This window comes from Solea senegalensis, linkage group LG21 (genome assembly GCF_019176455.1).
Source record: "Solea senegalensis isolate Sse05_10M linkage group LG21, IFAPA_SoseM_1, whole genome shotgun sequence".
NCBI lineage: Eukaryota > Metazoa > Chordata > Actinopteri > Pleuronectiformes > Soleidae > Solea > Solea senegalensis.
Genome location: NC_058040.1, coordinates 7892079 through 7904170, shown reverse-complemented (window position 1 = coordinate 7904170; position 12092 = coordinate 7892079). Strand labels below are relative to the sequence as shown.

The 12092-nt window shown below is 36.9% G+C and overlaps 3 protein-coding genes across 4 annotated transcripts in view; 1 reads left to right on the top strand and 2 right to left on the bottom strand.

Moving 5' to 3' along the window:
• Positions 1-2709, bottom strand: part of csgalnact1a (chondroitin sulfate N-acetylgalactosaminyltransferase 1a) — a 31030-nt gene extending 28321 nt beyond the window's left edge. The window contains exons 1-2 of the mRNA XM_044012277.1: positions 2000-2709; positions 898-1063 (exon numbers count right to left, since the gene is read on the bottom strand). The gene's annotated coding sequence lies outside the window, so the exon portion shown is untranslated. The remainder of the gene's footprint in view (positions 1-897; positions 1064-1999) is intronic.
• A 743-nt stretch (positions 2710-3452) lies between these two features.
• nxnl2 (nucleoredoxin like 2) lies at positions 3453-6474 on the bottom strand. The gene is made up of 2 exons (XM_044012278.1): positions 5919-6474; positions 3453-4380 (listed from the first exon to the last, which is right to left on the bottom strand). Exons 1-2 carry the CDS (start codon positions 6218-6220, stop codon positions 4212-4214), a joined length of 471 nt encoding a protein of 156 aa, XP_043868213.1. The 5' UTR covers positions 6221-6474; the 3' UTR covers positions 3453-4211.
• A 1969-nt stretch (positions 6475-8443) lies between these two features.
• Positions 8444-10902, top strand: gng10 (guanine nucleotide binding protein (G protein), gamma 10). 2 transcript variants are annotated; one of them, XM_044012573.1, is made up of 3 exons: positions 8444-8653; positions 9164-9299; positions 9399-10902. In XM_044012573.1, exons 1-2 carry the CDS (start codon positions 8573-8575, stop codon positions 9287-9289), a joined length of 207 nt encoding a protein of 68 aa, XP_043868508.1. In that variant the 5' UTR covers positions 8444-8572; the 3' UTR covers positions 9290-9299; positions 9399-10902. The 2 variants fall into 2 exon arrangements, with proteins under 2 accessions (XP_043868508.1, XP_043868507.1); XM_044012572.1 differs by having other exon boundaries at positions 8511-8653; positions 9164-9314.
• Positions 10903-12092: the final 1190 nt, after the last annotated feature.

The following is a 12092-nucleotide window of genomic DNA, read 5'->3' as shown; positions in this document are numbered from 1 at the left end:
CTATTTTTCTAAGGACACAGCATTGACTTCCATTCAGCCATGAAAAAGCCTTATCCTGACCCTGAACCATGATCACTTAACCCTAATCTTAAATCCTAAACTTAACCAGTTCCTCAGAAATGAGCTTCTGCCTCATTAGGCCCAGGTTTTGGTCTCCATGAAAAGGTCCTTAAAAGGTAACAAATATAAACACACAGTATGGGGGGACACACACACACACACACACACATGTAATGAGCAACTTAAATCGGGGACAGCTTTGTCTTCCAGGCACTGGAAACACAGATATGTCACCATATATCACATCATTATTTCCACTCGTGATGCGATAAAAGGCACATGCAGTCACTTATTTACCCATGAGATTACAGTATGTGTACACTCTCTAAAGTCGGTGTGTGTGTGTGCTGCTTAAAAGCTAAAATCCCACATAATCCCCAGTGTTATTCTTCCAGTATGAGGTGAAAACAAGTGAGTCAGTTTATACAGGATGAAATATTTCTGGGTGCTGGATTATAGAGCCTATGTGTTTCCCTCTCATGATGCTGTGTGCCCTCACTTTTACTGGGTTCATGCAGTCTTATCATGTGAATGAAGCCACTTCAGAAACACTGTGGGTGTTTGTTTGTTAAATTATCTTTCAAGTGACTCACATAGCTGAACAACACTGATTCATATAAAAAGAAAAATCTATTTATATGACACTCAGGTGTGTGACACTCAGAGTTTGCATTGCCTTTGCTTTCACTGTGTGTGGAAAAATTAAACTTAATTGAATCTCAACTGAGTGAGAACTCCCGTCTGACACGTTATTACTGTTATTATTATGCTTATTATTATGATTGCATGCGTAGAATGGAGCGGTGAGAACATGCCCTCACAAGCCGCTCAGCTTACCTCTCGCTCCGCCGCACGTCAGTTGAGTTCATCCTCATTGGAGGTTCGCTGTTGTCCCGCAGCCTCCACCGGTCCACAGAAGACAGAGCAGCAGGAGCAGGCGTGTGCGTTAGTACCGCCGAGCACCGCTAGACAGAGAGCAGCACCGGAACACAATGATGTTCACCTTCAAAATAAAATTCATTGGTTACATTAAAAAATGAAATTTTTGTCAGTCCCCTTTTCCAAAACAACTAACAAAATTAGAAATATAAAATATGAAATAATAAAAATACATTAGCAGGACCCCCTCCCCAATCCTTACTTAAAGCAGATAAATGGTGATGTTTTTGTTATACCACCTTGTTATTCATTACGCCTGATGTTATTTTGTTCTTTAGATAAAATGCACCATGGACACTTTGATATCTTTGACGGCTTGGGATTGGGAAATATGTCATTCACAACCTGGAACATCAAGGGAATGTTGATCCTGGAGAAGCTTGGATTCATGTGGATGGAAATGTAACTTGGATGTACGGCAAGTGGAAATAACCCTTTACACAACTCACTCTCGCCTTTCTGATGGATGAATTAAAACAGTACCTGCCTACAGCTAACGACAATTCAGTGGCTTTGGAATTAAGTGTACTTTCGCCACTACATGACTATTAGTTGACATCAAAGAAGAAATAAAGTAAATAAAAACCCTACACTCCTCTTTACTGAGTTTATGACAATTGTTTAAAATTAAATACACAAATAAATAAATCACACACCGGAAACTTTGGCAAGTGAATGACGTGATGAGGACAGGTGAATTGGCGCAGATTAAGGTCCCAGAGTGAGGGAGTTAAAGCATTAGTGGCCTTTGACCCATTCTGACTAATATGTTATTTTGTTAGCACTTTAATTTGTAAAGGTTTGCCTTTAATTATAAACAGTTAATGTGAGATTTTTGTCGTCTTGTTCTCTTTGCACGACACAAGAAATTAACTTTGTCTCTTGATACATTTAAACAATGTATTTTTTTTTATTTTTACTTTATCTTAACTACATTTTTTAGACCAGGACTTGTACTAAGATGTCAAAATAGTGGATCTTCAAAAAAAACGCCACTTACCGGGTCTATTTTATTTTGAAGGTTATGACAGGAAACGTGGTGACTAAGATGGTGAGTTTGACACCGACGCTCTCTAGGTGCAGGTCCGCCAGTCCACCCAGCTCACCGCCTCCTCCTCTTCCTCCCGCTGCTCACATAAAGACAGCCTTGTTGTTAGTTGCTGCTGCTTCAGGACGTCGTTAGAGCAGCAGCAGGAAACACAACAGCCTTTCATTTGTGAAGCCAGCAACAAGAAGTAACGCTGCGTCCAAACGTCAAAGTACACATCGTCCAGAGATATCCATCTTCATTTAAACTGATCTGAGGCCAGTGGATCAGTCAGGCAGCAGACAGGAAGCTTCACTTCACATGTCATCAACAGTGATGGCAAAGACACGTGTAGAATCAATGCTGTTACAATTAAGAATCAATAAAATACACATGAAAATACCACCATGCAGAACAACGTAAACAGTACAAGCTGGGTATTGAACTTATATTTTTTTGTTGTTGTATAGACTGAACTTCCTCTGTTTCAGCACATATAAAAATGTTTTAGTTATTAGATGTTACCCTTCAGTGTCAGTAACCAATAATCATTTCTGTTTATGAAACTGGTTTGTGAGCTTGAATATACATTTAAATAACAACAACAATAATAGTTGTATTTTATTAGCCCCATGGGGAATTTATTGCTCTGTATTAAACCCATCCTCTGCTATGTGTAGTTGATTTTTGTCACTTTATAGTTGTGTTTTATTTCATTTCTTTGTGGTTTGTGATTAGATTAGACTTTATTGCCACCCCACCAGAGCAGAACAAGCAAAATAAAAAAATAAGGTAACATTATAATATAAAAATACAAATATGCTGTGTCTTTTGTGTGGGTGTTTTTATGTTTTCATGTAACTGTTTTTGTGGTTATGCTTTGTAAGATTATCATCATGTTTCCTTTTTGTAGCTGGCTTTACAACAGGAAATTATTACAGCCACCTCACAGTGAATCTCCGTTCCCTTGATGGTCTTTGTCTTTGGACCAGTTCAGAAGTGCACTCATGGATTTACAGATTGAAAAAAGAAAAAGGAAAAAAAAGTGAGTAATGAGTTCAGAAACAAATGTTCAATAAGAGCTGTTATAATTAGGAACACAAACAAACTTCATTGTCACTGACAATGTAAAGGATTTAACACCCCATTTCCAATTATGATAACATAGCGACCCCACATGGTTAACTATGAAATTACACTGTAACACAAAGAGATTATAGTGTTATTAACCATTGGGGATCAATAAAGTTCAGTTCCTGTCGTGTCTGGGTTTGGTTTGAGTTGTTGTTTTTCATTTAATCTCAGTTTCTCTTTGTTCAACCTCAAAGATCATTTTATTCTGTGTCGGGCTAAAGAAAGACCTGAAGTGTTCTATTAAAGACCCGATTCAACATTACAGGGCAGAAACACCAGTGCTGATCCATTACAATGTTGGATGTTTTTAATGTGCAAAGTAATAACAGCAGTGCCAGCACACACAAGGGACAAAGCCAATTAGGGGCCAATGATGTGAATGTGCCAGCATGTTGGAAACATTGTCCTGTGGGCTTTCTGCATCCTAACAAGGCAAAGGGGGAATTATTGTGCTTACAAACCATGGGTGGGACGTACACTGAGCTTTCATGACATCATGACAGATAAATAAGAATATATCTGTGTAGAAAATCTTACACATATATATGTATATATATCTATATATATATATATATGTATATATATTTGACAGTTTTTAGCAGCTCAGAAAATGTATCAACGTAAAAGGCAGCTCAAAGGCGTACTACAAGTCAAACTTTTGGGAATATGCAAAGGCAAGATATTTACTAAAAGCAAGATTCAGTTTCATGCTTAATTAATGTATAAGTTTGTAAAGAACATTAACTTATGTACGACTGTCTAACTTCTATTATTGATCATTAAGCATTTTTCACGTATAAACCACATTAAACAAGCCTGAGATTTGTCTTAAATGCATAGAATGTTTGATTTCAAGACAAAAACTAAAATCTGTGGAACACAAATATAATATGATATCGTGTGACCACGTGGACGTGATCCACTGGACTGATGTGAAACATGAGAATAAAAAGACTTGACTTTGGTTTAGCTTAGCTCTCGCTGCAGGTTACTTTACGGAAGCCCGTGTGTGTGTGTGTAAAAAAGGAGGGACCGTGTTCCTCTCGTTTTTCTAACCCTTAAAGTTCTGAAAGATTTCGGAAGCGTCCAACCAGGTCCTGAAGCAAGACAGGCCTCGGTCTCGGATCTGCTTCCTGCCCTTGTCTGTGATCACGTCGCCATTCTCCTTCACAATCACCAGTTTGGGCACCGCGGTGATCTTGTAGCGATGCTTCAACTCACTGTGAGAGAGAAAGAGAAAACAGAGACAAGGGCACAAATGTATTTGATAAAATCCATAAATCAGCTTCAAGAAATCTGACGCGTCTTTAATCAACGAGTGTTGGAAGCAAAAATAAATAAATCATTATCGTTTCCTCTGCTAATTAATATGTGGATGAAGTGCAATCAGTCATTTTGTCAGCCATTAAAATTTCCAAGAGCTGTCATCAAGGAATCAAGAAATTTGACTCTAACTTTACATTTACTCTTGAGTGTACTAACATTAAAAAGGTATTCGACTATATTCAAGTACTGTCAAATATAAAGATCTTTGCTTTATAAAATACTAAGATAATAACCTAAATATGACATTGACCATCTTTAGAATTGATATAGTTGTTTCCAGCACATATGATTATATGTATATGTGTATTATTTATATATTAGTTCTTAATAAACAAAGTCAATGTTTTTTTCACCCATTAAACTCATGAAGCGAGCATATTTATCTCCTTAGATGTTTGGTTTTATTTAATATATTTCATAATATACAGGGGCAGTCGATTGTGTCTGCGTTTGTTTCTGTTGGTCAGACAAATCAGGACTTCTGAAGACAACAGTCTCTCCTCAGAGAGACACTGCGTCATTCATCACTATTGATCTTCTAGTATTTTCTTACAATAACTTAATAAGTTAAATTTGTCTCACTTTCAGCCAGAACTTTTAGTAATAGTGTGTAATTGGAAAGCCTGAGTGAACGACATGGGCTATACCTTCACTTTAGATGAAGTTTGTGTGGTCTGCTAAACCTAATCCCTGAGACAGTGAGCCTCATCAGCATTTTATATAACCTGGAGCCCTACCTAATTCCCTGTATATACTAATGTTTTAAATACTAACAAAATGACAAAAAACATAGTGAGCTTAAAAATGTTTGTGGTAAAATATTCTGGAGAAATTCAACAGGCTAAAGGAGGTGATTGTGGAGTTTAGAAATTGAGATTTCTCACTCAAAGACTCAAAAACAGTTGTTGGATTAGAGATTAATCCAGCTATTTGAGACAAATAAGAAATCACCATTATAATTTTCTATGTTTTGATTGTTCTATGTTGTATGCAAAGAAAAAAAAAAACATACATGTTTGAAGCAATTAATATGTGTAAGTTCTCATCTTTGCATTAGATCATTGAGTTGTTATTATTTTGAGTGTTTAAACTTAACCTTTTCAAATATTTAAATATACAACCAGTTATATTACGATCTCAATATATGCAGATAAATCATATTTAGATATTTTCACAAAAATGGCTGACTAATGCTGTTAGTCATTAACATTCATATTTTTCCTCCAGAATTAGGAATTTGTTTTTTACATTTGGCCCTAATCCTCTTCCGTATTTATGTTCTGTCTCTCCAATCTGCATTGTGTGTATGCACTGCACTTAAATACATGCTTAATTAAAAATGACTAAATATTAATCACATGAACCAATCGTTAGAAAAACCTGAACTTTAAAGTTAGTTTAGAACGACAGCTTATAAAGAGATTATACTGACTGTTTGTAGTCATCCGTCCAGGGCAGAGCCAGCCAGTCTCCGTGCATATCATGATAATATTCAACCATATCGTCGCTGGATTTGTCAGATGAAACAAAGACAATCTCAAACTGAGCAGGAGGTTCGCTCTCCTCCACTAGCTCCGTGTAGAAGTCACACAGTATGGGAGTGAAGTCTCGACATGGCGGACACCAACCGGCAGAAAAGTAGATCCCCACTACTTTGTTCTTTAACGCCTCGTCTGGGTCAATTAAATCCCCGTCCTTGTTGAGGAGCGTCCGCCCCGTGAAAACCTCCACCATGTCTGCTCCGCCTCAGTTTGACAGGTTTACATTTACTTGTTGGTCGTTCCCTCACAGTCAGCTCCTCTTCTGTTCCGGGGAAGACATGTCGTTGTCCCAGTTTCCTAAAATGTTTACCTGTCACTAAAAGCAGCTTACAGCCAATCCCCGATAATCACCTGTGGACCGATGCGAGTCACGCGAGGACTGTGTTGTTGTGGTTCGTTAACCTCGTGGCTGTCAGACTCAGGGGCGCGTTCAAAAAGTAAAAAAAATAAATAAAAAAATACGACGTGCAACGTTTTTGCTCCAGTTTCCGGGTTCGTTACGTTTGGCGCGCGAGTCAGAGGGTTTTATCCAATCAGAAGCAACACAATAGGGTGTGTTCAAGGTAGCACAGTTCCAGTGTGTGTAAAAGTTTTTTAAGGGCTGAGATTTATCCAGTGTGTGTCTGTCGGTCTGTTACATTTAAATTAGTTATCTCGATCCTGATTAATCCTGTCAGCTCAAATTGATTATATCTGAGTGTGACAAGACCTTTTAAACATTCACTTGCCAAATCACCATTACTGATATCTATGACGTCATTTTGACTAGTCTTAATTTTATTGTGACCTGTGTGAATTGTAGTTGTAGATATCTGTGACGTTACTTGAGTCAAAAACTACAGTTTCAGATATCTGTAATTCGGTTTTTACTAGACCAAATGACATGACTTTTGCCATTCATATCTACAATTGCAGCTGATTTGTAGATATCTATAAGTCCAGTTCCCTATCTACAAAGTCATTATGACTAATCACAATTCAAGTTTGAGATATCTACAACTCAGTAGTGGTTGCTGGTCAGGTGAAGATCATTTCAGGTCGTTATTTATACATAAAAAAAAAAAACTAGAACAAGGAAACATGATAACTATCTAAGTTATTATTATTATTATTATTATGTAAAACTGAAATACTATAATAGTGTTTTTATGTACAGTGTATATGTATGTATACATAAATGTATACACAAGTGAATACACATGAAAATGGGCTATATCTCCATGTAAATAACACACAACAACTAGCTATTTGTCTACAGACATACCTCACAAATTCCACACAGGACTGAGGCAAAAAAGTTTTGACTAGTAAGATTGATGTCGCGATTAAATGTTAAAAGCTCTTACCATAATAAGAGTGTTTAGATCTTGTGTTGTTGACTGGTTACATTTCCATGTTGCACACAGGAAGTCTGTTCTATGTATGTGTAAACAAAGTTTCCTGCGCAAAAAAAACAGCAGTTTGACAGAATAGATGTCTAGCCCCACCAGACCCTGTGTTGTTGCTGTATCAGTCCCTCAGTTAGGTCTGATAGTATTTCTTGACAGAGCCCATTTTCAACTAAAACATGCATACATATAATGTTATATTGTTTCTGTTAAAGAAGACCAAACAGAGGCAGAATAATAACACAGACGAAAACAACTTCAAGTCTGGTGATTTATTCTACATTGAGAGAGAATGGGAAACTGTAAAAGTGGAGAGAGTTGTGTTTCCTTTCTGATATACAAAGACCTTTGTAGTTGTCTCATGCACTTGGGAAAGGGACGGTCGTTGGAGGAGTCCTTTGTTTTTTGCAATCTGCAGTCTCAAGATTAAATGTCAGTTTTAGACAGTTTTTGGTGCAGCACACACCTGTATGATTTTGTTTATCAACAGCATAGTTTTAGTTTTTCATACACTGGGCAATCTGTAATAAATACACAAGATACTGTTAAGGCAGTGGTAACTAAACCATTGGCCAAAATAATATAAAAATCAGATTGTACTTTTAGATCAAAGGCAAGAAAGAGTATGTTTAGATCAAAGGCAAGAAAGAAAAGAATAACAAAGCAATAAAAATAGGCACCGTAAACATACAAATAACCCAAGATGAAGAGATGAATTAAAATGAGGACATATACACTTCAAGCCTAAAAAAAAGAAATTTGCTTAGCTCTTATTTACTTTACCATGAAGTGCCGAACTAGACTGTGTAATGATGATTTAGTGAATTAGACACAAGTAAAATCATACTTGTTTTCACTGAGCTGCACATTTTCATCTGAGAATAGCTGCTTAAAGCTGGTTTAAGAGATTTTGTTTTGGCTGGGTAAAGGTCTGCACTTTATAAACACACCATCTTTTAGTTTGTGTGTGTGGAGATCAGTGTGCTTCCTCAACTCTTTGCAAGAGAAGGACTGAGGTCACTTGGAAGGAAACCGGGCCGCTCTATTCTTGTCGAGCCTTTTGCCTCCCATTAGTGAAGTCTGCTGCCGTGTTGAAAGACGGACGGGACTTTCTCGGACCAGGAATTTGTCTTTTTCCCAAAACAATTTCCAACAACATGACCTCCAATTCAAATTTGTCCAACATGCGACGGCTCGTAGAACAACTAAAGCTTGAAGCCAGTGTGGAGCGAATCAAGGTAAAGCAAAAAAGTTTTGTTTTTTGTTTTTTAAAAAAAGGACGATGGAGAAAGATGTTAGTGACTTCATTTCTTTTAACATACTACAGCAGGATGTTTTGTTTCTATTCTATAAAACACATACTGTACATTTAATAATCATTCCTTTCATTTAGTAAGGCTTTATAAAGATTTCAGTTTGTCTGTATTTATTTAATTAAATTCATTAAGAAACAAATCTTACAGTTATCTATCGTATCAGTTCTGATTATCTAACGTGATCTTAAAGGTGTTTTAAAGTTGTTTTAAAGCCTCATGAGCTAAACAGCCAAAAAAGACAAAGTTAGTTTTGTGCTGCAGGAAGATTTTTCACAATCTGGCAACCCAAAAGTAAATATAATAATTGGTTTACAAAAATAATTTTATGAATGAATTCACTTCTTCATGGAAATAAACCCTATTCAAAGAGGGATGTGTCAGATATATAGTGGCATAATGTACACCAACATTACTGTGTGTGTGTGTTGCCAGGTGTCGCAGGCAGCTGCAGAGCTCCAGCAGTACTGTCTGCAGAATGCAGGCAAGGACGCCCTGCTGGTGGGAGTCCCCACAGGCAGCAACCCCTTCAGAGAGCCACGCTCCTGTGCTGTAGTGTGACAGTCAAAGTGTGAGTAAACACATGGTACGCCAATTAATTTCAAATTAGTACTACTACTACTAATAATAATAATAATAATCATCATAAATCATTATGCACTTTTTGTAGAGGAAGATGAAGTGGACTGTGGCGTCTCAGTCACCGAAAAGAAGAGTTGTGCTTTTTATACCACATGAAAACAAAATGTAAAATACAAATAAAAATAAATATCAAGTGTGTTTACACCACAGTTTAGACGTTCATTTTCTTGAAACACATACTTCAGAGTCTACATCTGTATCTGTAACAGTGTGACTGTTTATATGGATTGTACAAAGTAGATGTTTATGCACAGGCTTTAAATTACACCCTGGAATCTCAGTGTGTTGGCGCTTCCTGATGTTCAGTCTGAGCCAGAGAAAGGAAACGGTGTCTTCCTGTCTGAAACTCCACAGACACTTAACACAGAGTTACATTCCACTCAGGCCTTTGAAGCTTTTTCATGTTTGAGGAGAGATATCATCAAATTCATTATAATCATATGTTGGCCATTTGATTTAAGTGCTTTTAGTCATTTAAATCCAAGTGAAACTTATTTCCTCTTTAATGTGGATCGTGATTTATCTGACGTGTTGTTATCTTTATCAGCATAAAAGACATCTGGCTAGTTATTTTTAACAAATACTTCACAAAAAAGAAAGTGCATGTTACTCATAATCTCTGCACAATAATATATATATATATATATATATATACATTTTATGTTGGCTAAAATGGAATAGGTGTCATTTAAAGTAATCTGTAACATGCTATGTTTTAATGTAATTGCACAAAATTAAAGCTCACATACAAATATGCATATTAAAAACAGGAATTGTATGAAACAATTATGTTTTTAAAGTGAACTGTATGCAAATTACCATGAAGAGTTATACATAAATGTTGGAAAACTACACAAACTGTGGCTTAAGCCACTGATTTTTTAATGAAACCTTTTATGAAAGTTTGGGTAGCGTGTTTGAAGAAACATACTGAATAATATTTAGTCTATCGGGAAGAGATAGACTACTCTTTTCACAGTTGCAATGACCAAACAAAAATAAGTATGAGAAGGGGCAAAAAAAAAAGTAAAAATAACATCAACCACACTTTGACAAACAGAAGCAACACAAAAACATGCCAAACATTTTGCAGAAGTTGAATACATTTACTAAATGAGGTCCCCACTGTGTATTAGCACATGCACATTCTGATTTTTTGTGTCAAGGAATCCAAATTTTGCACCCAAACCAAACCAAAAAATGGACTCACTTTAATGTTTTCCACTGTTTCTCTGATCATGTTGCCCCAGTCTTCCATAGTGTGGGACGTGGGTTGGCTATAATCAATGGAAGGAACTGTGCAGCTCACAAGGGGTTCATTAATGTGAGTCGGATACTTTTACAGAGCTTTGAAATGTTTTGATCTCTGTGTCGTTTGTCAGTTTCTTGAGCAGCTTGAGTCTTTGGCACTATATACTGTATGTCGCTCTCTCCTTTTTCTATTGTTTTTCTTCCTCTCTGTTTTCTTTTCCCTTTCCAGAAGTGATCGCCTGTTTCTTACATTAATCATCAAATAAAAGACATGAAACACAGAGCGTGTGTTTGAACTGACTTATTTATTTATTTCATAGGAGGAAAGTTTCAACTTGTGCCACCTGCTGGCCATGTTCAGAGACTAAATACTGGAAATAACTATTTGGTTTCCCTAAGCAAAAATAATGTTCAAAAACACATGTTTATTAAAAGTATCCAAACGTCAAAAATACTCTCTGAAGGTACAGTGTGTAAACATTTATTAGTGAAGTTGCATGTGGCAGCTGGATATCCCTCACACCACATGTCCCTTTCAAGCGTGCTGGAGAATCTATGAACTCAAAGGATGATTAGTTTATGTCCATCATGGGCTAATCATGGTGGTCCAGAATAGAGCTGAGAAAGCTAAGCTATATAAATATAAATATAAAAAAGGCTCTTTCTGGTGTAATGAAAACCAACAATTCATACAATCAGGTGATTATGCACATAAAAAAACATGCCAGGTTAAGACTGTTGGGTCATAGGTCGGGGTTAGTTTGACCCAACGACCCAACATTCAACCTTTGTCTTAGAATGATAACAGTAAGACAATGACAGTGGAGATATTGACATTATATTGGTTTGCTACAGCAAGCTATTTCTTTATTGTTCACATACCTTGTGTAAAATATATGTGATGGAACATTCATTCATTCATCTTCTACCACTTTATCCTCCACATGAATCTCTGTGCCAGTCTCAGCTGAACGTGCAACCTCCATGCAGAAAGGCCCTTGTTCTGACGGGGTCGCGAACCCAGAACCACAGAAATAAACAGGCCAGATAATGACAGACATGTAGTTAAAAGTATGTGAGTAATATTTACTAGCAAGGTTAAGTATTTAAGTACTCAAGGCCCTTCGTGATCGTTGTTATCATGAAATTATTAGCACTGATGTTTGCACTGAAGTAATTGGCAGTCGGTGTCAGTATGAGCAAAGGTTAAGTTGGGCCACTGAAACTGTCACTTTCAAATTTCTTCCAGTTGAGTCACACTCAGCAGGAGTCCGTGACAAGGAATCTGAGCGTTCAGTGTGTGATCAGTGTCACACTCCTCCATTTACATTTACATTCTGTTCCAGTGAATCTGCACAACTTGGATCTGGCAGCACAATGCAACAGGAGGGAACAGAGGTGTTTTATGTGTGAATGTGCCGTCTGCCACTTCATTCTGAAAACAAACCCCATTCCTTTCTTAGGAAAGGCA